Genomic DNA, 25,703 nt, shown 5'->3' with positions numbered 1-25,703 from the left:
AAAAGAAGCCAAAGATTCTTTTTTTTGGGCCAGAAAATTACATTTGGGTCTCTCATGGGACAGGCTGGAGCTTAATGCCTGAACCTCCTATGCTGTGTCCCGAGTACATTCAGGTCCATCGCTGCCCTAAAGAGACAGCCACTGTCTTTTCAGTCTGGGCCACAGAACATGTGGGCCAGGCTACCAGCACGTGGGGGCTAGGGAGAAGGAGGACTGTGCTGTGCCATATTTGATGCTATTAAAAGCAGCTCACATAGTTTCCATCATTCCTAATGGAGCTGCGTCATTTCACAGACCCAGCCCTTGCTTCAGGCACCCTGGTTAGGAATTCTGGAAGTTAAAGAAAAGTGATTCCCAAACAAGTCTCTTCTAAGTTATCCCAAGGAAGCATATTTTGACCAAGAGTTGGAAAGGCAAGGAAAGGACACCCTAGCTTTGCTACCCATGCCAAGTGGGGCTTGGGGACATCCCCAAAACACTTTATTTTCCCCCCAAACACTTTAAACAGTTGTTTTCGAGGTACCTGAACTATTTCCTGACTCGACCAGCTTGGGCCGAGCTGATTCACCCACATGGGGAGGGCGAGAGCTGGTGCAATGACAGCCCCTCCTTTGATCAGCCCCTTCTCTGTGAAGTGGAGGCCAAAAGACAACACAACTTCATGGCCCAGTGGGGATGGGTGGTTGGAGTTGGTGGAGGTGACTGTAAATTATCATCCTCTAAAAGGTAACTCTCTGCCATTTTGTACACTTCATTGCACAAGATTGATGCTTAGCAGGTCTAATTGAAGGAGCTTTCATAAAATTGAATGTTAAATCTGATTGTGTCTCCAGTACCATTTGAGAGGACCTCTTTTTTTTTTTTTTGTCTTTTCATTCTCTCCTTTAAAAAATTCTTGTATGAACTTGTATCAGTGACTATTTAAAAATAAGTCATAAACTTATTTTAAAACATGTTTGTTTCCTTTTTGTTAATAAGCTCAAAGTCACTAAAAATACACATCGATTGGGTCCAGTGGCCTCAGAGGAAAAGGGAAGAAGGCAAGACTGGCACAGAACACGCAGTGGTAGTGGTGGTAATGGCAGCAGTAGTGGCATCTTAGAGAATAAAGCGAATGCTTCGGGCTAGAGAGAACTGGGTTTGAAGCCAGTTCTGACCCTTAGCCCATAACCTCGAGCAAGTTTCTTCACCTCCTTGAGCCTCAGTTTCCTCCTCTGTGAGGTAGAGGTGATAATGCCTCTCCTACCAAGTTGTGGGGAGGATTAGAGATAATAATCCTAATATAGTAGTGCCAAGTCCAATGGCTGGTGGCTGATTACTAACACACTCAATGTAAATGTCTTTTTCTTTTCTCATTTTATAGATGAGAAAACTAAAACTCAGTTCAGATTCAACCCTCCTTTTCTGAATCAGAAATCTAAAGCAATGCCCTTCCATAAGAGGGGAAGGAAGGAGGGTGGGAATCAGCATTTGTTGAGTTCCTGTTTAGTTTTGGAACATCAGGGACAGAGAATGTGCCAAGCCCTCTCACATATGTTATTTTAATCTCCATGATCCCAAGAAGCAGATGTTATTTGCAATATTATCTCCATTGCATTGACAGGCGCAGAAGGAGTGGCTGTGCCTACAGGCACAAACCAGAAAGTGACAGAGCCAAGTATTGAACCCAGGATTTCCGGCTCAAGAGGCAGAGTTGGTGCCACTACCTCACGGATGCTGAGACTCTACTTCAGTGAGATAGCATTTACCCCCAGGGGAAAAGGGGAGATCAGAGTGCAAAATTCAGACCATGCCCGCCAAGTCATCAACTCTTAAGGCTGCAGGTAGCTAGCAGGCGTAAAGAATACCTGGCCCGCGGGCGCAGCGGCTCACACCTGTAATACCAGCACTTTGGGAGGCCGAGACGGGTGGATCACGAGGTCAGGAGATCGAGACTATCCTGGCTAACACGGTGAAACCCCGTCTCTACTAAAAAATACAAAAAACTAGCCGGGCGAGGTGGCGGGCGCCTGTAGTCCCAGCTACTCGGGAGGCTGAGGCAGGAGAATGGCGTGAACCCGGGAGGCGGAGCTTGCAGTGAGCTGAGATCCGGCCACTGCACTCCAGCCTGGGTGACAGAGCGAGACTCCATCTCAAAAAAAAAAAAAAAAAAAAAAAAAAAAAAAAAAAAAAAAAAAAAAAACCTGGCCCGCGGGCGCAGCGGCTCACACCTGTAATACCAGCACTTTGGGAGGCCGAGGCGGAAGGATCTCCTGAGGTCAGGAGTTCAAGACCAGCCTGGCCAACATGGTGAAACCCTGTCTCTACTAAAAATACAAAAACTAGCTGGGGGTGGTGGAGCATGCCTGTAACCCCAGCTACTCAGGAGAAGGAGAATCGTTTGAACCTGGGAAGTGGAGGTTGCAGTGAGCTGAGATGGTGCCACTGCACTCCAGCATGGGTGGCTGAGGGAGACTTTGTTTAAAAATAAATAATAAATAATACCTGACTCAGACTCTGTCAAACCTGATGCTGGAGGATCCTCTACAGAACTCACCAACCGAGCCTCCAAAGACCCTCTGGCCTTGTCCTCCTTATTTTTGATCAGCTCCCAATTCCAAAGAGCCCTACTTGGGACTGTCCTGCCTGGCCTGGAAAAGGAGGAGGCACACAAAGCTGCCTTACACCCTCAGAACCAGGGGGTCTCTGGTGGCTCTTGCTGGGATGAGCATTTCTCCTGTTGAGGGTGTTTCTAAAAGAAGAAAGCGTGACAGCTGGGAAGGGTCTGAGAGGAGCCTCAGTGTGCTCAGTTATCAAATAGGAGTCCACTTTCCACCTTCCCATTACAGCGGTGCTCTCTAAATGCCACAGATGATTCGCTCAATTATATCTGGAGGAGTCTCACAATTCCTTACACCCGATGCCAAAGGTTTATATTAGCGCACGCTGAGAGACTTGTCTTGTTCAAAAGCTTATCTGCAGGCAGGTTGGCGAGAGGCTGGCTCCTCCTCTGCTGTCTGACGGTCTGTGCAGGTACCTGCTAGGGTTGGACAGAGGGAGAGAGGTCAGGCTGTGAAGGGATGAAGGATGCAGGAGCACTGTTGTTTCCCAAGAGCGTGCCCTGTGCCAGGCCCTGGGCTGGAGGCTTTACACGAAGAGCCATATTTGGAGGCTTCTTGGCCTTAGTTTGGTTTGTTTCAGGTTTTTTCTCTTCTTAAAAGAGAGGGAAGGCCCGTCCCATCTTGGCATAGACTGAGTGGCCTCCCATGGAAGGGTTTGAAGGAAGAGACCATTTGGAACCTTTGAAGGAGAAAGAGGTGTTGGGTCAGATGCTGGAAACCCCTGATCCAGTACTCCCAGGCCCACCTGCCCCTAGGAAGCAACAGGCCTCTCCAGCAGCCTGTGACTCTGGCGAATGGCCTATAGCAGTGCCCCGCTTCCTCACCACGCACAAGGTGGCAGCCAGAGCGCAAGATTCAGGTCACGCAGAGCTGAAAGCAGGGTCACCAATGAAAGCAGCAGTCTTCTCGTTGAGTGGCCTCCCATCTTGGGCCGTTCCCTGGCTCCACATGTCAGAAAACCATCACTCCATGAACAACAGCTTAGGGCCCAGGAGGACCATTCACAGCGGCCCCAAGCTCCATAGCCTCACACAGCTGACATCTTGGCCAGCCCAGACCCGGGGATTTGCCGTTATAGCAAGCACTGCCAGGCCTGCTGGAAGAGAGGAAATGTGTAGAGATGTAGAGGATCTTTGGAGGTAGAATCTGCAGTTTGGTGAGCATTTGGGGTGGGCAGGTAGGGAGAGGAGGGAGTTGGCACTGAAGCCCAGGTTTCTGACTTGAGCAACTGGATGCTGGCTGGTGGTGCCATTACCAAAATGGAGGACATGAGGGAGACCTGGAGGGAGAGTCTGGGTTCCAGTCTGAATTGGAGGACTTAACATCTCTTTCTGGCAGAAACGTCCAGAAGACAGTATCAGGAGAGAAAAATGAGATTGGAGTTGAGCTTCGTTGGCATATGTTGGTGAGAGAAGCCGTGCGAACAGATGTCATCACCCAGGGAGAGGACCTAGGGAGGAGTGGAAAATGCTAAAGCCCCAGCCTGAACAAAAGCAGCATTACAGGACTGGGCAGGATCAAGGTGTCTGAAGGGGAGAGCCAGGGAGGGGAGGAAAACAAACACGGGGAGGAGGCCCAGAAGTCAACCTTCGTCCACACAGGCAGCAATTCAGCAGATCCACCACTTCCTGAAGTTACTGCTGTTAGCACTGGGCACAGTTTCTTTTAGCCTTTCTTCTTTTTCTTTTCTTCGGGTACTTCTATAATCACAATTTTTTTTTTTTTTTTTAGTTCAGTTAAATCTTTTAATTGCAGAAGTAATACATGCCCATTGTAACAAGTTAAACAAAACAGAGATATATGAGGGAATCATCATAAGCAGTTTCTTCTAAATCGCGTCTGTGTCCCTAACACACACACAAATACACGTCGTACACATACACCGTGCACGCATACATCATATACACACAAATGCACCCCATCTCCTGGACATTTCTGCTTAATCGATGTTAGGACCTCCAGAGTGGTTTTTTGTTTTGTATTGCGCACACATGGGAGACCACATGTCAGGAACTTTTTTTCACATAGTATTTCATGTATATACAGAGATAGTTCATCCCCTTGTTCCCTGCTATTTAATGATCTATAGTTTGGCTACACACCAATCTTTTTGTTTTCACTTCAAATGTTCTTGAAATTGTACTCTACATTAGGATCCTCTTTTTTCACTTAGTTTTAAATCAAGTCTCATATCATTAAGGGCCCTTTGTAAACATGATTTCAATGACAGCATCATATTCCAGAATGTGAGTATCTCATAATTTACCAATTTACTTTCAGCCAGTTTGGGGCTATTGAAAAGTAAAACCACAATGAGTATCATACAGTAGTAAACTATGCCCACATTTCTGGTTATTTTCTTTAGGATATGAACACTTTTAGAGTCTTTGTCCATGCTACCAAATTGCTCTTTCCAGAAAAACCATATCAATCTGTACTCCCACTAGCAATGACTGAGAGAGGCTCCCAATACTTTTTCTTAAATGTTTACTAATCTGGTAGATCAAAGTGGCATGTTATCACTTCAATTTGCATTTTAGATGACTAGTGAGATTAATTCTCTATTTGCAATTCTTCTAAGAATTATCTGAATATGCACCCATTGCTCTAGTTTTCCAAAGAGGAGGTGGTCAGCCTTCCTCCCTCACCACCTGCCCAGTCCCAGCCCTGAGCCTTCCTGCCTCAGAGGTTTGGATCCACCCTTGACTCCAAAATGGCCCTTTTCCTCCTGGTTCTGCATCCCTTGCCATCTGTTCTCAGCCATCTTCCATCCCCTCCACATCCCCATGGCTGGCCTCTCTCTCTTGGCTTCTATGCCTGTGGGTGCCCCTTTCTCTGCACCCTAAAACCCTTGCACAGAACAACCAAACACAAGCCTAGAATGCTCAAGCAGGCTGCCAGGGCCTGCCATCAGACTGGGACCAGTGCTGACAGGCCAGCAGACACAGCAGGGACCTCTGATGCCCCGACCTGGGCCAGGGAGAAATGGGCGGCCACCACTGGGACTTCCCCTGCAGGGACCGTGCACAATCCCCTCATCTTTTCCTTTCCCATTTTTCCTCCTCTCCCCATTATTCTGACTCAGGCTTTAACTCTCATAAATGATGCAGTGTGCTGGTTTGGGGTTTCTGCAGGAGAATTTCTGCACTCCTTGGGGCACTGGGGCCTGTTCACCCTTGTTACAGAAGAGGAACCCTCGATGCTCTGCAGACCCCGTCAGGCTGCGGTGATAAGCAGGCTGTTTGAGCTGCATCATGTAAACCTGGCCTTTCCGAGTGAGACTTCGCAGAAATCCCACTGGAGATTCTTCTGCCCCTGTGCTGTCTACTTTCCTTCATAATGATAAATGGCTGAAAAGAAAACTATCTAATCTCCAAACTGCTTGCTTTTTTTTCTCCTCTTTCTTCAAGGAGAGGAGGAAGAACACAGTCACATAAAACAGAGTCCTTCATCGCCTGCTTCTCGGGAGACGGTTCTTTCCCTTTTCATCCCAGGCCTGTTTCTGATCTGTGATGGGCTCGCATTGAAAGCTCCAGCCCGGCGCTCCCTAATCAGCTGCGACAGCCGCTGTGGTTGCTCGGGTCGCCCATTGAAATTGAATTGATTACCCGGCCCCTTTGCCATTTTGTTCGGCGCACAATTGCTTAATAGCTGTCACCTTGGCTTTCAGTCCAGCCCGGCTTCAGGCTGACTGGTTCCCATTACTCGGGATGGCCAGTGCAAGTTCATCACCTTGACAGGATGTCCCTGATTGGTTCCGTATGCCTTGGAGACCTGTCATAGATTTGGTGGGGGGAGAGAGGGCTTGCGGGGGGGGGACGGCATGGAAATCTCTTGGCTGCAGGAACAGTCAGGTTTCACTGCAGGGCTCACCACGTTTGAATCATTACCAGGTCTTCTTGTCAGGAGTGTGGCCTCTGCTGACATAGCTGCTAATGAATTTGTAAATTTTTTTAAAAATACAAAACAACCCAGCCTGTTCTAACCTTTGCTGTCGCCACCTGCCGCCTGGGTGGGGGTGGCAAGCAAGCAGTCGCTCCCCTCGCCCCACCCGCTTCCCCTGCCGGCTGAGCTGGAGACCCGGGCTGGGAGTGAGGCATCTTTCAAGTGAAATCCTTTGCGCTGGGAACTACTTCAATTAGACAGCAGGGGGAATGTTAACATGCCCTCCGGCCTTTTAAGTGGGTTTTAATTTTATGTTGTAAGATAAGACACTGCGAGGCTGGGCTGCTACTCCTCCAGCAGGCTCCATTAGTGGGGCGAGGCGAGGCCTCTTGACCCCCTGAGGCCCAGCCAAGGCTGGAAGTTGGTTTGGTTTTTTAACAATTTGTCAGTCTGACCCAGCTTCTCTTTCCCTTCTCCCTTTTGTTATTCCAGGCTCTTCTGCGGTTGAGGGCCAACTGTCGGTGGCTGAGTTCTGCTGAGAGGCCTGCCCCAGCTTCCCCCCAGGGGCCTGGCCCTGGGCTGGAGAGCACAGCCCCCAAGGCTGCCTTCCCATGGACATGCAGCTGAATGTTAATTGGCTTTTGTCCCCTTCCCAGGCAGGGCACAGCAGAAGCAGACCCTTTTCATGTGGCAGGTTTCTGGCCGATGATGTATGACCTGTTGGCGCTCCTGAATGGTGCCCTTTGTTTCAGGATATCCCATGTGCCCCCTTTTTATTGAGCTGTTGATTCAGAGGGGCAGGAAAGTTTCACAAATCCCACTGCAGGCCCGACTCTGGCCATGCCCAGGTGGGGAAGCCCAGGGACCTCACGCTTCCCAGCAAGCTGGCAGGAAGCCGTGGGCTGCCTCGAGGCAAAATACTCCTTTAAGAAGTGGCTTTCTTCATGTCAGACTCAGCCAACCATGTGTTTGGAGAGAACCTGGGAACATCCGCATTGCCCCCAGCCCTCTGCCTGGGCTCTAGAAGGTGTGGAGTGTCCCAGATGTGCTGTGTTCAGCCAGAAAGAAAAGAGCACAGCAGGTGGGAGTTAGGAAGATTCCCCCCTTCCCTGTCCCCTGAGCCAAGCTCAGTTAACATCTTTCTCCATGACCAAGAAGCCCAAGGTGTGCGCCAACAGCCAAGGGAGGATGGAGCTTGGCTTCCTCTTCTGCAGGAGGAAGTCCAGCCAGAGAGCAGCCTAGAGCCACAAAAGGACTCTGGGGAAACAGGAGACAAGGTTGACTCTTTACCCAGCAGGAAATCTCATCTCAGTCCTGACAGGGCAAGGATTCAAGGGCACACCTCCCTTGACTTCTCTTTTCCTGGGTTCCCAGACCAGCCTGCAGTGGAGATGGTGGATGCAGGTAAGCAGCTTTGGGGAAGGAGCCATGAGGGGCACGGCAGGTGGCAAGGTCATAAGGAGGGAGAGCCAGCAGCACCTTCCTATGCCTGCCTCTTCGAATCTAGGGTAAACCTGGGCTGGATTTCACCTCTTTTTTCCTCTCTCCATTTTGTGGCCGAGCTTCAGAGACCTGGCCAAGGTGCGGGCGAATGGGTACTTTGCCAGGCCTTGACTCACCGTCTCTGGGGTGACGGTGGTGATGAGCTCATGCCCCTGACTGCTCCAGGAAGCCCCTGGCGCTGACTCGAGCCTGCTCTTCAGTTCCTTTTCTGAAGCAGCTGCATAAATCCCACCAGGAATTCCCTACTTATGAGACCACTTCCCTCAAATGGCCAGCTTATGTGGTCACTGCTGAAAGGAGACAGATTCTTGCTCTACTGCCTGCCCTGCCCTTCTGGGGTCTTTGTGGACCCTGGAATCCAGATTCATAACCCAGGGAGTAGCATGAGATCAAAGGTACAATTGCTCTGTTGGTCCTAAGTGACTTCACTCTGAGCTCAGGGGCTCCACGGTACAAATGTTCAGAGGCACTGAAGGCCTCACCTGACACTTGAGAAAAAAAAATACCAGCAAAAAAGAGGCAGAGGCCATTGCAGAACCAAGAAATGACAAGTCAGTAATAAAGAGCATCCACACACTTCACAGTTGTAAAATGGCTTTATGTTCCGATATGCAAAATAAAACGTCCATGCTATATAACAAAACACTTGAAGTTCCATATCACCTGTTAGCTAATGTGTTTTCTAAAAAAGCTTTATCTGTAGTGTGTGTGTGTTTATATATATATTTATTTATATGTTTTATCTAAACCATTCTTAGTTTTTAATATCAAACATGTAATAAAAATTTAAATAGATGTCTTTCCAAATACCTCCTCCAATGTTTATTTTTATTAAGTTCATTCATTTGTAAAAAGCAAAGCTGAATTTGACATGTGGCCTGCATTTGTGAGAGAGATATATATATAATATATTTATTTATTTATATAATATATAAATAGCTATTCAGCATGCAAAGTTTAGTGATTTCCCAAGTTTGATGGAGAGTTCACCCCAGCCACATTGATGGCCTGGTGGTGTTCAATGCTAAAACGCAGGGCTGAGGACTGTGTGAATGCCACACTGGAGAATTCTCTTTGCTCCTCTGAGCTCACCGGCTGAGTTTACTGGAAGAAATGAATTTTTCTCAACTATCTTTATTTCTGTTGGGCTTTCTCGCTCCAGAAGCGTAGATTTTCTGCGAGCGGAACAGGCCCTGGAGATGCCAGACATCAGCTGCAGTGTGGCTTCCCGGGGATGATGCCAGCTGAGGCGTGTTTCATAATTGCCCGTCATAGGATGCAGATGGGATGATGCCTGGGAGGCCGACTCTCCGCACACCAGAGTGAGAGACTGTATGTTGGGGACCTAGGGGGAAGGGCTCTCTACTACAAAACCTGCATGATGACAGAGATGCTACTGGTTGCATTTTCCCTTCTCTTGAAGGAAAAAAAAAAAAACCTTTAAAAATACCCCTCAGGTGACATTTAGCACATGACCCTTTCCGAATGTCATCCCTCAGACCTCAGAGTTCCAGTCATCAATGTCTAGGCCACTAACTGAGCAGCCAGCTGTACTATCAAAGTACATGTTGTGGCTGAGCTGAGCCCACCTCTCAGGCAGTCTTACAGACTCTCCAGAAGCCCAAGGAATGGGCCTCCTGCTACCAAAACCAGATTCTCCTCTCCCCTTGCAAATAGAAGGCCAGGAACTCTAAGGCGTGCACAGAGCCGTCACACCCCAGCAGCAAGAATCTTCCTACCCCAGCAATGAGAATCTTTCCCCATGGGACAGACCTCCCCACCTGGCCCCTGAGTAAATCAACAATTATAAAACCCTTCCAATAACTCATGAGAACCCTCCACTCCCATCCCACCCACGGGCATGTCAAGAGATGTCAGATAACAATGGACCCAGGTCCTGCAGCCAAAATCACTTCTTAGATAAATGTGGTGGTTTTTTTTCCTTGTCATGACCTCAGTTGTATGTCAGAAGATGGATGCTCTCCAAATACATACGTGCTCGCGTGCAGACACACACACACACACACACACACACACTCCCTCTGGAATACCTTCCTGTGTTTCTTGGTAGTGCAGGCCACCCACAGAGGTTAATACTGGAGCAACACGGTCCCGGGGCTGTGGAGGAGACGTGAGAGTCATCCATCAGTCCAGTTCTCCACAGTCCCCATTCCTGAATGGTACTGTAAGGAAGACTCTCGGGACAAGGAGAAGGTTTGAGAGTAGAGAAACTCATTGGCAGCATTTAGATGTGGTGAGGGTGGCTTCCTCTCACATCCTGGGGGAAGGCCACGCTCTCTTGCAAATGAGGCGCTGGGCCCCCGCTCTCGGACCTGAGACTGGGAGAGCTGATTGTAGACGCTGAAGTGGGCGTTTCCTGGTGGCTGAGAGCTCTGAGCGGAGAGGGTGGGCAGCCGCGGCATCATGGTGGTGGCGGTGAAGTGGGTGGGGAAGGGCTGGTATGGCACAGTCTCCATCGTCTGCACGCTATAGCTGGTGTACGGCGACACTGAAGTCCACATGTTACAGCTCAGCGGAGGTGGGGGCAGGTCATCCACCCCAGACACCCCGGCAATCTCAGGCCCTGAACCTGAGTACATACAGGCTTCTCTGGGGGTCACCTCACTGCAGTAGGAGGGGCTCAGCATCTGCTGGTCGTAGGGAGGGGGAGAACGGAAATAGTGATCCTCCCCCACCGAAGAGGGGGCTTCCAGATAGGATCGCTTGCAGGGTAAGTCCAGGTGTCGGGCACCATCTGCTGAAAGACAAAGTAACACTCAGGAAGAACCATTTCCACCAGCCCAGGCCCCAGGGCGCCCTGCTGGATGCTGGGACAGCCTGTCCTTTTCCCTCCGCGCCCGCCCTCCCCATGTTGCCATGGCACTCCCAGAGCCATTTCAATCAGCCACAGCTTTTATAGGGTGGCAGCCGCCAAGAAGTGGTCAGATTACGGACCCTACTCAGAGGCCACGGGGGACACCACATCACCGGACACTGAGGGCCGGGTTTAGCCAGGCAGCACTTGGCTTTGATCCTTCGCCAGCCTGACTCTTGAGAGAGTAAGAGGACTTGGTGTGCAGTGGCATTCTCAGGCTAGGCCTGCCCTGGCCAAGGAAAGGGGAGGCCCTTGCCAGGCCAGCCCAGGCCCAGAGGCCACATCTGTCTGAAGGAGCCAGAAAATTAAGGCTATGAGGTTCCTGCCTCCATCCTCAGCTCCCAGGAAGACCTCAGGGAGCCAAAGCCGCTTGCAGGCGTGTTTCTGTTGTTTTTAGAAGTGGAACTAACCTCACATATGTTTAAAGAAGAGCCATCGGATTTTTACTACACAGATTCCAACATAACAGTGTCTACAAAATTAAGAAATAGAACTGATAATAAGTGAAAAAGGTGACATACTTTTCAGGCTAAGCAGATACTCTGGAGGAAGACGACATCAGATGCCACAAATCATGTATGTGCCTTTCGACATCCTCCACCAGGAGGGTCTAACTATCTGGAGTGGCGCGCCCTCCCCTGGGATCCAGGGCTGACCCAGGCCTGAGGGTTTGGGGAGCAGCCCACTGAGCCAATTTAAGAACACTCATCTGGGCTGGGTGCGGTGGCTCACAACTGTAATTCCAGCACTCTGGGAGGCCAAGGTGGGCGGATCACTTGAGGTCAGGAGTTTAAGACAGCCTGACCAACATGGTGAAACCCCATCTCTACTAAAAATACAAAACTTAGCTGGGCGTGGTGGCATGCACCTGTAATCCCAGCTACTGGGGAGGCTGAGGCAGAAGAATGGCTTGAATTCGGGAGGCAGAGGTTGCAGTGAGCCCAGATTGCACCATTACACTCCAGCCTGGGAGACAGTGCGAGACTCCATCTCAAAAAAAAAAAAAAAAAAAACAAACCACAAACCCCACCCATCCATGGCTCATCTTGGCCTCCCTCCTCTTGTTTTCTCCAGGCATTCATTCTGGGAGCTCTCTGTGCACACACAGGGCTGGAAGCAGAGGGGCTGAGTGGGTGTGAAGGCCTGTGCTCACCTCTCTCCTCCGCCCCTGCTCGTGGCATCTGCCCTTTCCAGGGAGACCTGCTCCTCTCCCTGGCCCAGCTCTCTCCTTTGCCCCTCACTCAGCCTGATTCTCTGTCATCTCTCCAAATCCCTCTCTTCTCCCTGCGCTAAGCTCTTGATCCTGGCAGGTGGCCTACTCACTCTAGGTCAGGAGTTGGCAAACTTTTTCTGCAAAGGGCCAGATAGTAAATATCTTAGGCTTTGTGGGCCATAGGGTATCTGTTGCAACTACGAAACTCTGCTGTTGTCCCATGAAAGCAGCCATAGACAACCCGTAAGTAAATGAGTATGGCTGTGTTCCAGTAAAATGTTATGGACACTAAAACTTTAATATCACATGACGCTCACATTTCATGAAATATTCTCCTTTTGAATTTTTTCAATTGTTTTGAAATGTAAAAACTATTTTGTACAGGTAGCAGGCTGGGTTAGGTCCGAAGGCCACAGTTTGACGACCCGTGGTCTAGGTCACTGAGTTCTAATGAGACTTATGCAGGGGATCTCGGAGCTCTGCCAGGCTAGTCCCTAGGAGCAGGGCTGAGGGAACATTCTGGATGGCAAGCAAAAGTCCCCAGGCTCATTCTGAAGGGAATTTCAGCGGCCCCGTGAGGTCTTCTGGCGGAGTAACATGAATCATCGCAATTCTATCCATGGAGGAATCAAAACCTGGCACAGAGCACAGACGTGATGGTGCCTAGCTCCGGGTTCCTCCTCTTTACGAAGAGACCTGGCACAGAGGGTGCTGTGGCTTGTCTTCCCAGCTCCCATCTACATCCACAATAGCTCATCTCAACTCTCAAGCAGCCACTGCAGATCCTGGAAGGAATGATCGGACGGAAGGCCCTGCACGTGAGACACCAAGTCCTCCCTGTTCTGGAATTGAGGTTGCTTTGACAAATAACAGCTCCAATCCCAAAACCTCTGGACTGGGAAGTGTCAGCCTCTTCCTGCACTTCCAGGCAGAGCCCAGCTCACCCCATGAGGCTCTCAGAGCAGTGACTGCAAAGCAACACTTGGAAAGGCATCTGGGGACGCCAGGGCTACAAGCTGTCTGTGAGAGTTCCAAAGGCAGCATTAAAGACGAGAACCAGCATCCCTGCACTGGAAAAGATGGCCCTGCGCCCAGCTGTGATCCCTAACCCTTCAGGCCCACTCTCCCAGGCCACACAAGCACCAGATGCGTGTGTGTGTTTTGGGGGGTCAGGGGGCTGCAGAGTGGTGTCGGGGAGAACCTCACCCCTTCTCTGACCCCCTAGGGCTTCTAGACCAGGAGAGCACTACCTCGTCTTTTCAGGCAGTGATAGAAGAGGCTTGAGTCCCTCTGGGCAGGAAAGGTGCTGAGGGGCAGGTCCTGCGGCTCCGCGAGCTGCGAGTGAGCACCGTTCTCGTGCTGGTAGTGCTGGAGCGCCTGGTGGGTGCCGAGCAGGGGGCCCACATCTGGTGTGGCCGAGAGTTGGGGGGAGATTAGCCTCTGCCTCATGATGCTTTTGGAAATCACAGGGTATTCTTTGCTGAAGGGGTGGGGAGGACAGGAGGAGAGACAGGAAGAGAGTGAAGATGCACTGAGGGTCACGGAGGCCACGTGCCTGAATCCCTTCTGCCCGCCCCACGCCCCGGGCCGCGCGGCCCCACCTCTGCAGCCGGGCCACACGCAGGTCACTGTCATCACTGCCCCGGAATCCCTTGGCAAAAGGGTTGTTCTCAATTTTCAGCTGGGTGATCTGTAGGGGGAAGACACACAGGGTCGCCGGGAGGAGGGTGAGACTGGGCTGACCTCTGGCCCTCCCTCCTCCCCAACCCCAGGCAAAGTCAGAGCTAGGGCAGGTCTGGGGAAGTGGGCCTTGCCATTCCCACCTGGTTTGTTCCTGGCTCTGATCCCTTCTCCTTGCTCTCCACCCTCCGATTCTTTCTGCTGCTGCCCAGCCCTCTGCACTGCCGGGCTTCTGTCCCCATGGGTCTCTCCTGGGGACCTGTAACAGCTTCCCAGTGAGCATCCCAGGCCTGCCGCCTGAGTCTATGCAACTACCACATCAGGCTCTGAGTGACCGTTCTAGATGCAATTCCCACTCTGTCACTCTTCTGCCTAAAATCCACCACAGCCACGGCCCTTCCCCAGTGACCCCTGCCCACCTGCCAGTCCCCGTGTGCATACTGTGGAAAGCAGATGGGTGGCAGAGCACGGCTGTCAGTGACTGGGACACAGTGGGGGTGGCTGGGCTGGGCAGGGCAGTAACCAGGGTGGGAGGTGGCCGACCACAGCCTGGGAAGTGCCTCTGCTCAGGCTCTGCTTCCACACCCCAGCTGACAGCACCCCAGGGCTCCTCTCCCCATTCCCTACCCCTCTCTCTGAAGGCACCAGGAGATGAACCAAGAGAAAGAAGATTGTGGAATGAAAGGGTCCAACGCTCAAACCACAAGGCAGGCTCCAAGCTCCTGGTTTTTACAGTTGCCAATTTTCTCCATTCCGCAAAACACAGAGACTGTAATTCCTCTGCGCTGGAGATGGACGTGTCTAGGGTCCTTTTCTGTTCATCATTCGATTTGCTCACAGTTCTGAGGGACTCTAGGCTTCTGAGGGCCCTGCACTAGGCCTGCCCAAGCCCTGCTGGGACTCTGGCTTCATACTCTGCCTCTCTGCGTGGTGGAAGGAATGCGGGATGGTTTTAAGCGGGGTCTGTGGGGCAGTGGCTGTACCTTGTGATTCTGGTAGGAGGTCACAGAGATGAAGGAGGTCTCTGGGAACACGTGGGTGCAGAAAGCGGTGTTTTTGGAGCCGAAAGCGTTGTTCTCATCAGCCTTAACGATGTGGAGCCGCGGCTGGTACTTGTGCATGGAGTTGAGGATGATCTGGAAGAGAAGGATCTCATGCTGAGCTCCAGGGCCCCATCCGCAAACCCCAGGCCCTTGACCTCATTCATCTGGCCCTGGCCTGGTTTTTCTCATTCTCCTCAAAGCACAGGATCCAGGGCCTGCGGACCAGGACTGGAGCTCCCAAGTGAAGAACCAAGCCCCTGGGCCCCATACTCTCTCCACCCCGGCCCCACTTAGCCTCTCTGCACCAGCACTAACGCCCAGCCCCAGGCCCTCCCTGATGTGACCAATTGATTCACTGTGGTAATGGAGAACTCGAGTAAGCCCTTAACAGTGTAAAAGCCCACTGTGAACTCAGCACAGTGTAGCAGGTGGAATTCTGAGCTGTCAGCAAAAGTCCAGGGTGCCACCGACTCACTGTTTGATCTCAGACAAGTCACTGGGCTTCTCTGTGCCTCAGTTTCCACATTTGTAAATGGGATCATAACATGTAACCTCCCCTCAGGGGTCCCCCTCCAGCCTCACCTCTTCTCAATACCCTTCTTACACGTGACCTGCCTCTTCTAGAAATACTTGGGTTTTGCAGGATGAGGGAGAGGGAGGAAGCTGAGGAAAGTGTCCCACTGTAACTTTTTTCTGTTACATTGCTCATTTGTTCTTTCTTTTCTTTTCTTCTTTTTTTTCTTTTTTTTTTTTTTTCTAACAGAATCTCACTCTTGTTGCCCAGGCTGGACTGCAGTACCGCAATCTCGGCTCACTGCAACCTCCACCTCCTGGGGTCAAGCGATTCTCATACCTCAGCCTCCCAAGTAGCTGAAATTACAGGCGTGCTCCACCATTCCCAGCTAATTTTTTATATTTGTAGTAGAGAGAGGGTTTCACCATGTTGGCCAGGCTGGTCTCGAACTCCTGACCTCAGGTATCCGCCCACCTCGGCCTCCGAAAGTGCTGGGATTACAGGCGTGAGCCACCGTGCCTAGCCTTGTTCATGTATTTCTCAATGTTCACAGAGGCTGGCTGAGGATGTGCTGGGGAGACCCAAATGTATCCTGCCTTCAGACCTGCCCAAGGCCACTCCCAGCCCTCAGGGAAGCTCTTCAAGTGTTCAAGGTGCCAAGGTAGGAGACGGCACAGTTCCTAAAATAATGCCATAGAAGGCAAGAGGCCCCCAATCCCAAGGGCCCTTGAGGATGCCATGGGCTGGGGGAGGTGGGTTGCCGTAGCTGGACAAAGCTTAGCAAAGCGCCCTGGAGGCGCGGCCGCCAGAGCCCCTGGGGCCGCTCACAGTAGTTGCTGCTCCAAACCTGCTTCATTTGGCTGCGCCCCACGGTAGCAGCTGCATCATGTGCCATTAAAATGTATTTTTTATCGTTGACATTTGCCAGACGCCCTCCCCATTGAAGGCAGGACCAGGAATTTGGGGCATTTTATCAGCCCTGCGGCTTCTGTTAACCCTTTGGTTTCTGTCCTGGCCGGGCCAGGCGGGCCCTCGGGTCCTCTTCCCCTCTGAGCTCCCTTCTCTGTAGCTGGGAGTGCCCTTTCCTTGGGTTGGTGGTTGGGCTGCCGCCCTTCTAGGTTTCCAGGGATGGGGCCTGGTGCTGACGCTTAATGAAAGGTTTAACCCGTTAGTGATCAGAGTGCCACGAGAAAGGCCAGAGTCAGGCTCTTCCATGGCAAGTCTTGGTCAAAGTCTTAGTCTGGGAAGACTCTGCTCTCATCGTGCCCTGGGGCACCGGGATAACTTAGAGAGCCAGCTCAACTGAGGAACGGGTGGGCCAGGACCTGGCTTGTGGGTGCCGGCCTTCCCTGGGCTCCTCGGTTGAGCTGGGTGACTCCATCCAGCAGGAACCGCACTTTCTGCCTTCTGCACTGGCCACTCCCCCACCAGCCCTCAGTGACAAACCTCTGGACCCTCACAAGGCGAGTACGTAACTCCCCAAACCCCAAAGCAGGTCCTGCAGCTGGGGACCTGCCGCCCAACTGGGGGCCTGCCAGATGAGGAACTCAGAGTGAGGCTACAGGACACAGGTCCCGCTTAGAGAGGCCTTGCTATTTGTCCCTTTCCAGGACGCTGGGGATGCTCCTGTGGTGAGAGGAACTGGGCCTGGAAAACACCTCCCAGCCCCTTTAGGTGACTCCATCACCCTGCACTATTCACAGAGCTGCAGGCACCCACAAAGGACCCACGTTCCCAGAAGATCCAGCAATGGAATACTTGGGAGGTGGCCCGATGGCTCCAGGAATGCCCAGTTTCTACCTGAGCACCTTTGCACATGCAGGTCCCTCTGCTGTCTTGATCTTCCTTTCACATTTTCTTCTCACCTTCTGGGCCTAACGTCTCTTCTAGGAAGGCCCACCTCTTCCAGGAAGGCTCAGGTCCAAGGGCCTGCTCTGAACACCCAGTTCTGAAACTTGCTTCTCATGCGTTATCTACCTGGCTGTCATTCTGCATCCTAGTGGCTTCCTTTCCCTTCAGTTACACTCTAAACTCCTCAGGAGAAAGGGCCATACCTTTTATCCTTTTGTACCTCCAGGCTCCTTTGCCCCCAGACAGGATCTAGTGAGGGCAAGGTCGGGTTTGAGAGTGGGAAGATCTGGGCCACGGCCACAAACCCTCCATGGGAACGTGGGCAAGTCCCCTCCTCTCTGGTCTTTGCTTGCTCACTAAAGACGAGATCATCTCTAAGGCATTTTCCAGGTCAAAAGTGGAAATGAAACATGCACAGAGGCGATCTCCCATGAGCTCTATGTTCCAGCTCCTTGGCATGAAGGCCTCTCCCAGTCACTCTCGCCCTCCAAAGGTGGCAGCACAAAGGAAGAACAGAAACTGGACTGAGAGAACCCAGGATAGAGCCATAGGCACCAGCACCTCATGAAGGTTGTGCAGGACACTAGGACACGTGGCAGCAGCCTCCCTGCTCCTGTGACACCTGGACAGTCATGAGCAGTCGTGGGCTGATCAAAGCACTGGGTATCATCATCAACTCCCTTTCTCCTCACTGTCATCCACCTCCAGGTGCACTCAGTGACTGATTCCTGTGACTCTATCTATAAAACAAAAGCCCCTCCATTCCCTTTGCATACCTCTGCTTCAGGCCCCACCATCTCTGGCTGGGCTGCGGGGACAGCCTCCCCCTACTTCCGTGTACTTTCTCTTCATTTCATCCTGCAACACATCCCATCAGTTCACTCCTCTGCTCACAATCTTCTGGGAAATTCAGGAAGATGTGCATTGCTTAAGAGCAGAGCCTTTTGTATTTCCTCCTCTTCCCCCCACATCCCCTCCTACGACTGCTGCCAGTATATAGGGCTCAATAAATGCCTTATATCCACAATCCACCTTTGATTGTTCCCGCTTGACCCTTGGAATAAAGGCCAAACTCCTTAGCCCATCAGACAAAGTCCCTGATGACTAAGGTGGAGAGACTGCCCAACACACCTTCCGAGGCAGGGAACCAACCAGGCTCACAGGGAAACCTGCAGAGGGAAGCTGCCAGTCCTACAGGGGCAGGTGGGAGCCACTAGGTGAGGGTAACCCCAGTCACAGAGAAGTCAAGAAGGGTGCAGACGCCTTCATGATCTCTGTTCACCAGCGTCAAGTCCTGAGCAAGCTCTTCTCCTTCTCCAACCATTGGGGTCCCCATCTATAAAGTGGGGACTTTGACTAAGTGGTCCCAAAAACCCCTCCTGACTCCGACAGTCTAGAACCTCGACAAGTATCTGGAAAAAAGTCCCACCCATTGAGCCAAGGCAAGTATAAACTCGAGCCTTAGTCCCATCAGCCGGGAGAATGTGAAACCAACTCAGTGACTCACACACCTGGCTTTGCTCGGAAGTTCCTCAGGCGCCACATTAAACTACTTTGCCAGAGTTTCACATTTATATTTGCTGCAGAGGATATGGGGCCAAATGGGCCAGCCACGTCAACAACCCCACTACATGACTGGTTCCGTCATCATCATCATTTCACAGAAATGGGATTCATTATGTTCTGGCCACTATTCAGAAGCCTGTTCTATTTTAACAACTGCAATTGCGCCAAACATCCCTCTCCTCAAGAGATCGCCATAGCGTGCTTGGCCAATAAAGCCCAGATCTATCTACATTGGAATCATAGAACATTAGGGCATGGAGAGGCAGGCCATTGAGATCATTCGTGTCCAGCTCTCTAATTTTACAGATGAGGAACAGAATGCTGGTAGTGGAGACGTGACTCGCCCAGGAACACACAGCTGGTTGGAGACACAGTCTGCAGCAGGATCCAGATGGCCTGTGAGAGAGCACACACCACTCTAAACAAGCTCAGAGTGCATGAGAAGGTGCCAATTAAACACTGTAAAGGACTTGGGTCAGCAGGCCCTACTGTCCATCACAGAACACACATTATGTGGATGCTAGCCCCTCAACAGTGTGGCTAATGTCCATTTTGTCAGATACTAAAACCAGATTTACCCTGTATCATAATTTTACTTTCTATGACTACCTTCTCCATCATCCTTCTGATCCTCCCCAGCCCTATCAAGAGGTTAGGACAGTGACAGGATCTCAGCTTAAACACCAAAGAAGAAAAGAAAGAAAACTAAGACCAGAATGATAAGAGGTGCGTCCAAGGAAAATTCAAACTAGAACGAAATCAGGGAGCCCATCAGCCCACTCCAGAGGCCTTGGCCAGAGGAACCTCAGGCCTCACGCCCGGGGAGCAACACTAGGGTGGTACCATGGGGCCTCCAAACCTTCCTGCCCTCTGCCACAGCAACAGCAATCACGGCTGGCACTTACTGAGCATAGCCTGTGTGCCAGGCCTTGTGCTAAGTCATTTACATGCACCATAAACTTAGTCTTTACATTATCCATATAAAGTAGGCATTAATTATTATTGCCCTTATTTTAACGGGTGAGGGACTGAGGGTCAGGGAGGCACAGGCATTTGCCCAGCATCAGACAGCCAGTTTCAGGCACAGCCAGAATTGGTACTAGTTTCCAAGCCTGAGTTCATACCTCAACCTGGCTGGGGAGGGTGGGACCTGATCTGGAGCTCAGGGCTCGGCACATTGTCGGGGATCAGCAAATGTGGAAGGAAAGGAGGAAAGAGGGAGATAAATAGCTCTGGGTCCCCACTGGCAAATTTGCATCATAAGCTTTGTGGGGGGCATCCAGCATAAGCTTTGGCAGGGGAAGTGGCTTTGCTGTCTAACTACCACCTCCTTCAGGAGTTTCTCATGCACTTACCATCCACCAGCACCCACTGGCTTGCCAGACACGATGGTTAGGCACTAGGATGTCACAGTGATTGGAAACCTCATGGTTTGCTATCTGGTGGTGAAGTCACATAGTAACCCCAAAATTGAGCAGAAATAAGCAGTGAGAAAATGTAGTGAAAGAAAGGCTGCATTTATCATGGTAACAAATCAGGTGACACACCTAACGAGAAACGTGCAGGGTCACTTCAAGGAAACCTGAATACGCTTGAAGGACCAGAAAACCCTTCAGCAAATAGAAAAGGATTCCTATCAGTCTTCTCTAAGTAAATTTATAATTTAAAGCACATCCAATAAAAATACAAATAAAGTCCTTTTTTTTTTTTTTTTTTTAACACTACAAGCTTATTCTAAAGTTTATGTGAAAAAATAGACAAGACTAGCCAAGAAAACTCTGAAGAAGATCAGGGAGGCCCAGTCCTGCCAAACACTAAAACCTATTATCCAGTCTCAACAGTTACAAGACTGGCGTGTGAACAGGCACACATTCATATGGGGATTTAGTGTTCAGAAATAAGGCACCTCAACCAGGGCAGGAAAGTGGACGACTCAATTAGTGATCCTGGGACAACTGGATAGCTCTCTAGAAAAAAAAAAAATTGGATTCACACCTCAAATCAAGGCCAGGATAAATTCCAAAAGGATCAATGGTTTAAATGTAAAAATAAATCCATAAAATACTAGAAGAAAAGTCCCTTATAAGTAAAGAGGGGATTAGGGCTTTCAATAACTCAAAATCCAAAATCCAGAAGGAAAAGATTGATCAATTCAATCAAAAGCATCGGTGTGGGAATATCACTACAGGCAAAACCAAACGACAAACGATAACCTGGACATGTGTAACTCATATCACGGATAAGAGCTACATCCTCCTAATTTATAAGAGTTCTTAGAAATTGATATCAAAAACCTACAAGAAAAATGAGCAAAGGATGAGAACAGCAGTTCACAGGAGAGGAAATTTATTAAAACAAGATGCTTAACCTTACTCATAATAAAGGAAATGCAAATTAAAGCTAAAACTGATATCCACTTTTCACCTGTCAAGCTGACAGAAATCCAGAAGTTTGTTCTCCCACCCTTATTGGTAAGGCCATAGTCAGTGGTGGAAATATATACATCAGTACAGCTCCCATGGAGGGGAATTTGGTGATAGTTTCAAAGTTACAAATCCGCGTACCCTTTGAACAGGCCATTTATCTCACAGATACACTTGGCACAGTGTAAAATGGCATATGTACAAGCTTAATCAGAAGAGCAAAGAATTAAAAAAATCTAATTCCTTCAATAAGAGCTGGCTACATGATTTCTAAAACAATCATTCGATAAAATTCTATGCAGCTGCAGGCCAGGCGCGGTGGCACATGCCTGCAATCCCAGCACTTTGGGAGGCCGAGGCAGGCGGATCACCTGAGGTCAAGCGTTTGAGACTAGTCTGATCAACATGGTGAAACCCTTTCTCTACTAAAAAAGGAAAAATACAAAAATTAGCTGGGCGTAGTGGCAGGCACCTGTAATCCCAGCTATCCAGGAGACTGAGGCAGGAGAATTGATTGAACCCGGGAGGTGAAGGTCGCAGTGAGCCAAGAGCGCACCATTGCACTCCAGCCTGGGTAACAAGAGCGAAACTCCATCGCAAAAAAAATTTAAAATAATAATAATTCTGTGCAGCTGCAAAAGGGATGAGGAAGCTCTCTCTGAATGCACTATTCTCTAAGAGATATTAAGTTTACAGAGCAAGATGCAAAAAATGTTTCCATAGTATGCCACCTTTTGTGTGTAAAAGAGGGGATTCCAGATTACACATTCTGTCTGTGTGCAAAAACAAAACAGAAATGCTGAAAGGAAATTAGTAACTGTGGTTGCCTGTACTGGGGGTTGAAACAAACAGTGGATCAGGAACAAGTAGAAAGAGATGTCGTATTGTAGACATTTTAATTTATTCAATGATTTATGTTTAAAGCTTGTGAAAGTACTTCCTATTCATAAATAAAATTTTAAGATGCAAATAGGTACAAAATTATAACTTTGGCAAGTACTAGCTTGAAAAGTTGCATAGTGCTCTGACAGCATAGAATGAGGACCCCAAGCTTTCTCTCTGAAGAAGGTGCATTTGAGCTTGGATCCCGCAGCTCAGGAGTAGCTACCTAGGCAAAGAGGGTGGGAAGATAGTCCCAGGGCTAAGGGTGGGGCAGTCAGGCCTATGCTGATTATGAAGCCCAGTGGCTAGAGGAGGAAGTCACATATTTATGTGGGGACTAACGAGTGCTACTTTGTGACTGAGGAACTGCAGTCCCTCACCTCTAGCCCAGGGGCTAATGCAGCCCCTCCCACAGTTGGACTCACTGGGTCAGAAATCATAAACCGGCCCTCCCTCCTCAGCAATCTGGGATACCCACATGCCACCATTTCCACGTGGTGCTGCAGGATACAGGTCCCACCTATGCCCCAGTGAGGCCGTCCCCAACTTCCTGAAGCCCAGGTATTTCTAGAAGCTTATTCAGAAGAGAAGAGGAAGAAAGCTGGGGGAAGCAGCTTCCCTTCCCATCTTATGGTTGCCTGGCACAGGACCCTGCTGGGTGTGGGAAGTAGTGGCAGGCAGGAAGGAACAGTGGGCAGGCAGCTTCTGTGGCCAGAAGAACAGCAGAAGCAAAGCTGAATTCAGGCCACCTGGAGGCAGCGCATCCAGCCCGAGCCCCACGGTCCTTTCTGCTCCTGCCTGGCCCACCCGAGGGACTGGAGCTGACTCCCTCTGCCCTCCTGAACCTGCCCTCCAAGGTTCGGACTGGAAAATTTCTTGTGGGCTTCTGCTGTGAAGGCTTTCCTAATCCCACAACAAAAACCCACAAGGAGTGTTCTAGTCAGAGCTCAGTCCTGTCTTTTAGGAGGTTCTGGCCATGTGGTCTGAGAGGTTCCTGTTCCAGGGCCCCATCTGCCACAGGCTACCGGGCCCAAGACTTCAACCTAAGGTCCTCAGACTTCAGAGGAGAGCAGCATTCATGGAAGAAGGGCATCTTGAATTACAGGAAAACCCGGATTATCCCAAAATGACTGTTCCACACCCCTGACCCCGACAGTCAGGGCTTCCTGCTCTTTGAGGCCTTAATGCACCCACGAGCAGACACATGGGCTCTCAGCCACCCTGCTCATCTCCGGGGATGAGGAAATGGGGTGGCTTGGGCCCAGGGATCTCCAGGCTAGAAGGACACTGAGTCTACCTGTTGGACCCCAAGATGATACTGCAGCCACTCTCATGGGCTCTCAACTTGCCCTTTCGCGAGGAGAGAGCCCACCCCTTTGGGCAGGAGTTGGGGGTGAGGGCTGCCAATAGGAGGCAGCTGCTCAAGCTCCTGGGATACCATGAGGATCCCTAGGAAAAGTCCAAGCTCATGTGGCTGGAGAAAGTCCCTTGAGGCCTGGAAGCTTTCAGGGCAAGCTGAAAATGTAGAAGTGGTTGTGCAGATGGAAGGGCAATTCCCAATACAATGGGCTTTTCCCCAGCCTCTTGCACTGAGAAGCCAAGAAGGGTGACTCCTTCACCCTTCAATGAGAGCTCACCACTCCCACAGGCACGGGCCAAGGGGCAGAAGAAAGTCAATATCCAAATGGGTTGCTGTGCCCTGATATGTCCCTCCACAGCCCTTGTCTGAATGGCCAGAGGCTGCTCCCTCTTCAAGGGTGCTCTAAATTGGTGAAGATACCGCAGCAAGAGCCCTGGGTACGGAAAGGCAGTGGAGAAGCCCAGGACACTGGACCGGGAAGCAGAAGGCCTGGGTCCAAGATGGTACCTGGGCCCTGCCACACCCACAGGGCTGTTGCAGCCAATAAACTGCAAGTATGGGTAAGTGTGAGGATGAAGGGAGAAGGAAGATGCTCTGCGTCCCACTCATCCAGGGAGAAAGCTGAGTTCCCGTGGGTAGTATCCCTGTGGCCAAAGCAAGGGAAGCCCCAGGCAGGCATGACAGGTGTAGCCAGGGGCACGTCCAGCATCACAAGCCCATCAAGCAGCCTCACTGGCCCTGACTCTATGCAGGTTGTCACCAACCACTCATAGACCCAGGGAGAGCCACTGAAGAGGTTAGCCAGGCTGTGAAAAGCTACTGCTAGGCTGTGAAGGCCAGTGCACTCTCTCCCACTTCCTATAGAAGGCCCAGTTTTCCATCCCTTAACCCTCTCCCCTCTCACTTTCTAGAGGTTGGAGAAAAGAGGAGTCCTCTGAGACATCCCCACAGCTGGTAGCCCTGACAACAAGCTGGCGCATCCAAGATCCTCTCCAGGCTTGGATCCCTAGGGACAAATGGCCACCCAAAGATGCAGCTCCCCCCAAGCTCTGTATTCACCCCCCATGGGGTCTGTGTGTGTGTGTGCAGTCATAGGCCAGGTTCCCTAGCCTCCCAACACAGAGACCCTCCCTATCCTTTGAGGCTGGTGCCAAAGCCTGGCCAAGCACAGGAAGTTAGGTAGGAGTTGACTGGGAACAAAGTCTTGACCAGGATGGTGCCCTGGGAGACCCAGGAAGCCCCTCTGCCTCTAGGCTGAAATGCCCTGGGGCTCGGGGAGGTGGGAACTTGGCTGATCCTCCCCACTGGAAGTCTGCCCGCCCTGTATGGGAAACCCAGTATAGGGACTCACAAACCAGATAAGTTGGGAGTTGACGGCGTTAATTAAGCATTCTCCTAGCTGCTTGTTTATAGCTCACCAATGACTCAGAAGAGAACTGAACAGATTCTGAGAAATTAAAACTAGAAGTTCGTTGCCAGTTACATACCCATCACTCAGAAAAGAAACATGGTTGGAGTTTTCCATAGGAACTATGCTTCAAAGCTGGGGCGTAAAAGCGGGACATACCTGCACACCTCGCAACCTCAGCAGCCACACCTGCATCTCGAAGCCTGCACTGCCCCTGCCCTGCACTTCCGCAGTAACCATGGGCAGTCTCGAGGGGTGGGGCCTGTGCCCTGGCGGATAGTACCAGGTCCCCAGACTTCTGTTTGCCACACACTAGAGCTAAAAATTTCCACATAAAAATCTCTTTCTTGTGGACTTGCCAGGGCCAGATGGGGAAAGAATGAGCTTGGGCAGCCTGGATGGGGCGTCAGCAGCATCCCTGGGGCTTCAGAACTCTTCTGTAAGGGCCAGGCCAAACCCAGCAGGAGCTAACACGGGAGCCAGAGCAAGGTCTTTCCTTCCAGGAGCAGGCGGCTGTCAGGCCAGGCAGATGGTACATACCAAAGAGGGGCTTCGGAATGCATCCGTGACTGTTGCTCAAAAAGGCTTACTCCTCTTGTGTTATGTTCCAGCAAGGGAAGATTTTGGGGAACTGAAGCTGAGACCTGACCGGTCACCTTTATCATCATAGCTGCCATTTATTTAGCACCTCCTATGTGCAAAGTGCTTCCTGTATACCTTCTCATTTATGTCTCACAACCATGAAAGGTACATATGGTCATCTCCATTTTCTAGACAAGGAAAGTGAGGCTCAAAAAGTCTGAAACAATTGCCCAGAGTTACCCAGCCAGTAAGTGGTGGGGAAGGAAGTCCAGCTCTCTGCACGCCTTAGAGGCTTGAGCTCCTTCCCTAAACTGGTCA

At 50.7% G+C, this 25,703-nt stretch overlaps 2 protein-coding genes across 3 annotated transcripts in view; both read right to left on the bottom strand.

Annotated features, from left to right (window-relative positions):
• Positions 1 to 25,703, bottom strand: part of PTRH2 (peptidyl-tRNA hydrolase 2) — a 1,137,200-nt gene that overhangs the window by 1,055,397 nt on the left and 56,100 nt on the right. The gene's annotated exons all lie outside the window — the stretch shown is intronic.
• Positions 8,566 to 25,703, bottom strand: part of TBX4 (T-box transcription factor 4) — a 32,428-nt gene continuing 15,290 nt past the window's right edge. Inside the window, exons 6-9 of one of the 2 annotated variants that reach the window (XM_050764704.1) lie at positions 14,740 to 14,892; positions 13,678 to 13,766; positions 13,327 to 13,556; positions 8,566 to 10,746 (exon numbers count right to left, since the gene is read on the bottom strand). In XM_050764704.1, coding sequence (XP_050620661.1) covers positions 10,127 to 10,746; positions 13,327 to 13,556; positions 13,678 to 13,766; positions 14,740 to 14,892 — 1,092 coding nt within the window. In that variant the 3' untranslated portion in view covers positions 8,566 to 10,126. The remainder of the gene's footprint in view (positions 10,747 to 13,326; positions 13,557 to 13,677; positions 13,767 to 14,739; positions 14,893 to 25,703) is intronic. The other variant, XM_050764705.1, reaches the window with a different exon arrangement.

This window comes from Macaca thibetana, chromosome 16, assembly GCF_024542745.1.
Source record: "Macaca thibetana thibetana isolate TM-01 chromosome 16, ASM2454274v1, whole genome shotgun sequence".
NCBI classification, from domain to species: domain Eukaryota; kingdom Metazoa; phylum Chordata; class Mammalia; order Primates; family Cercopithecidae; genus Macaca; species Macaca thibetana.
The sequence above is the reverse complement of the archived record's forward strand: the minus strand, read 5'-3'. Positions and strand labels throughout refer to the sequence as shown.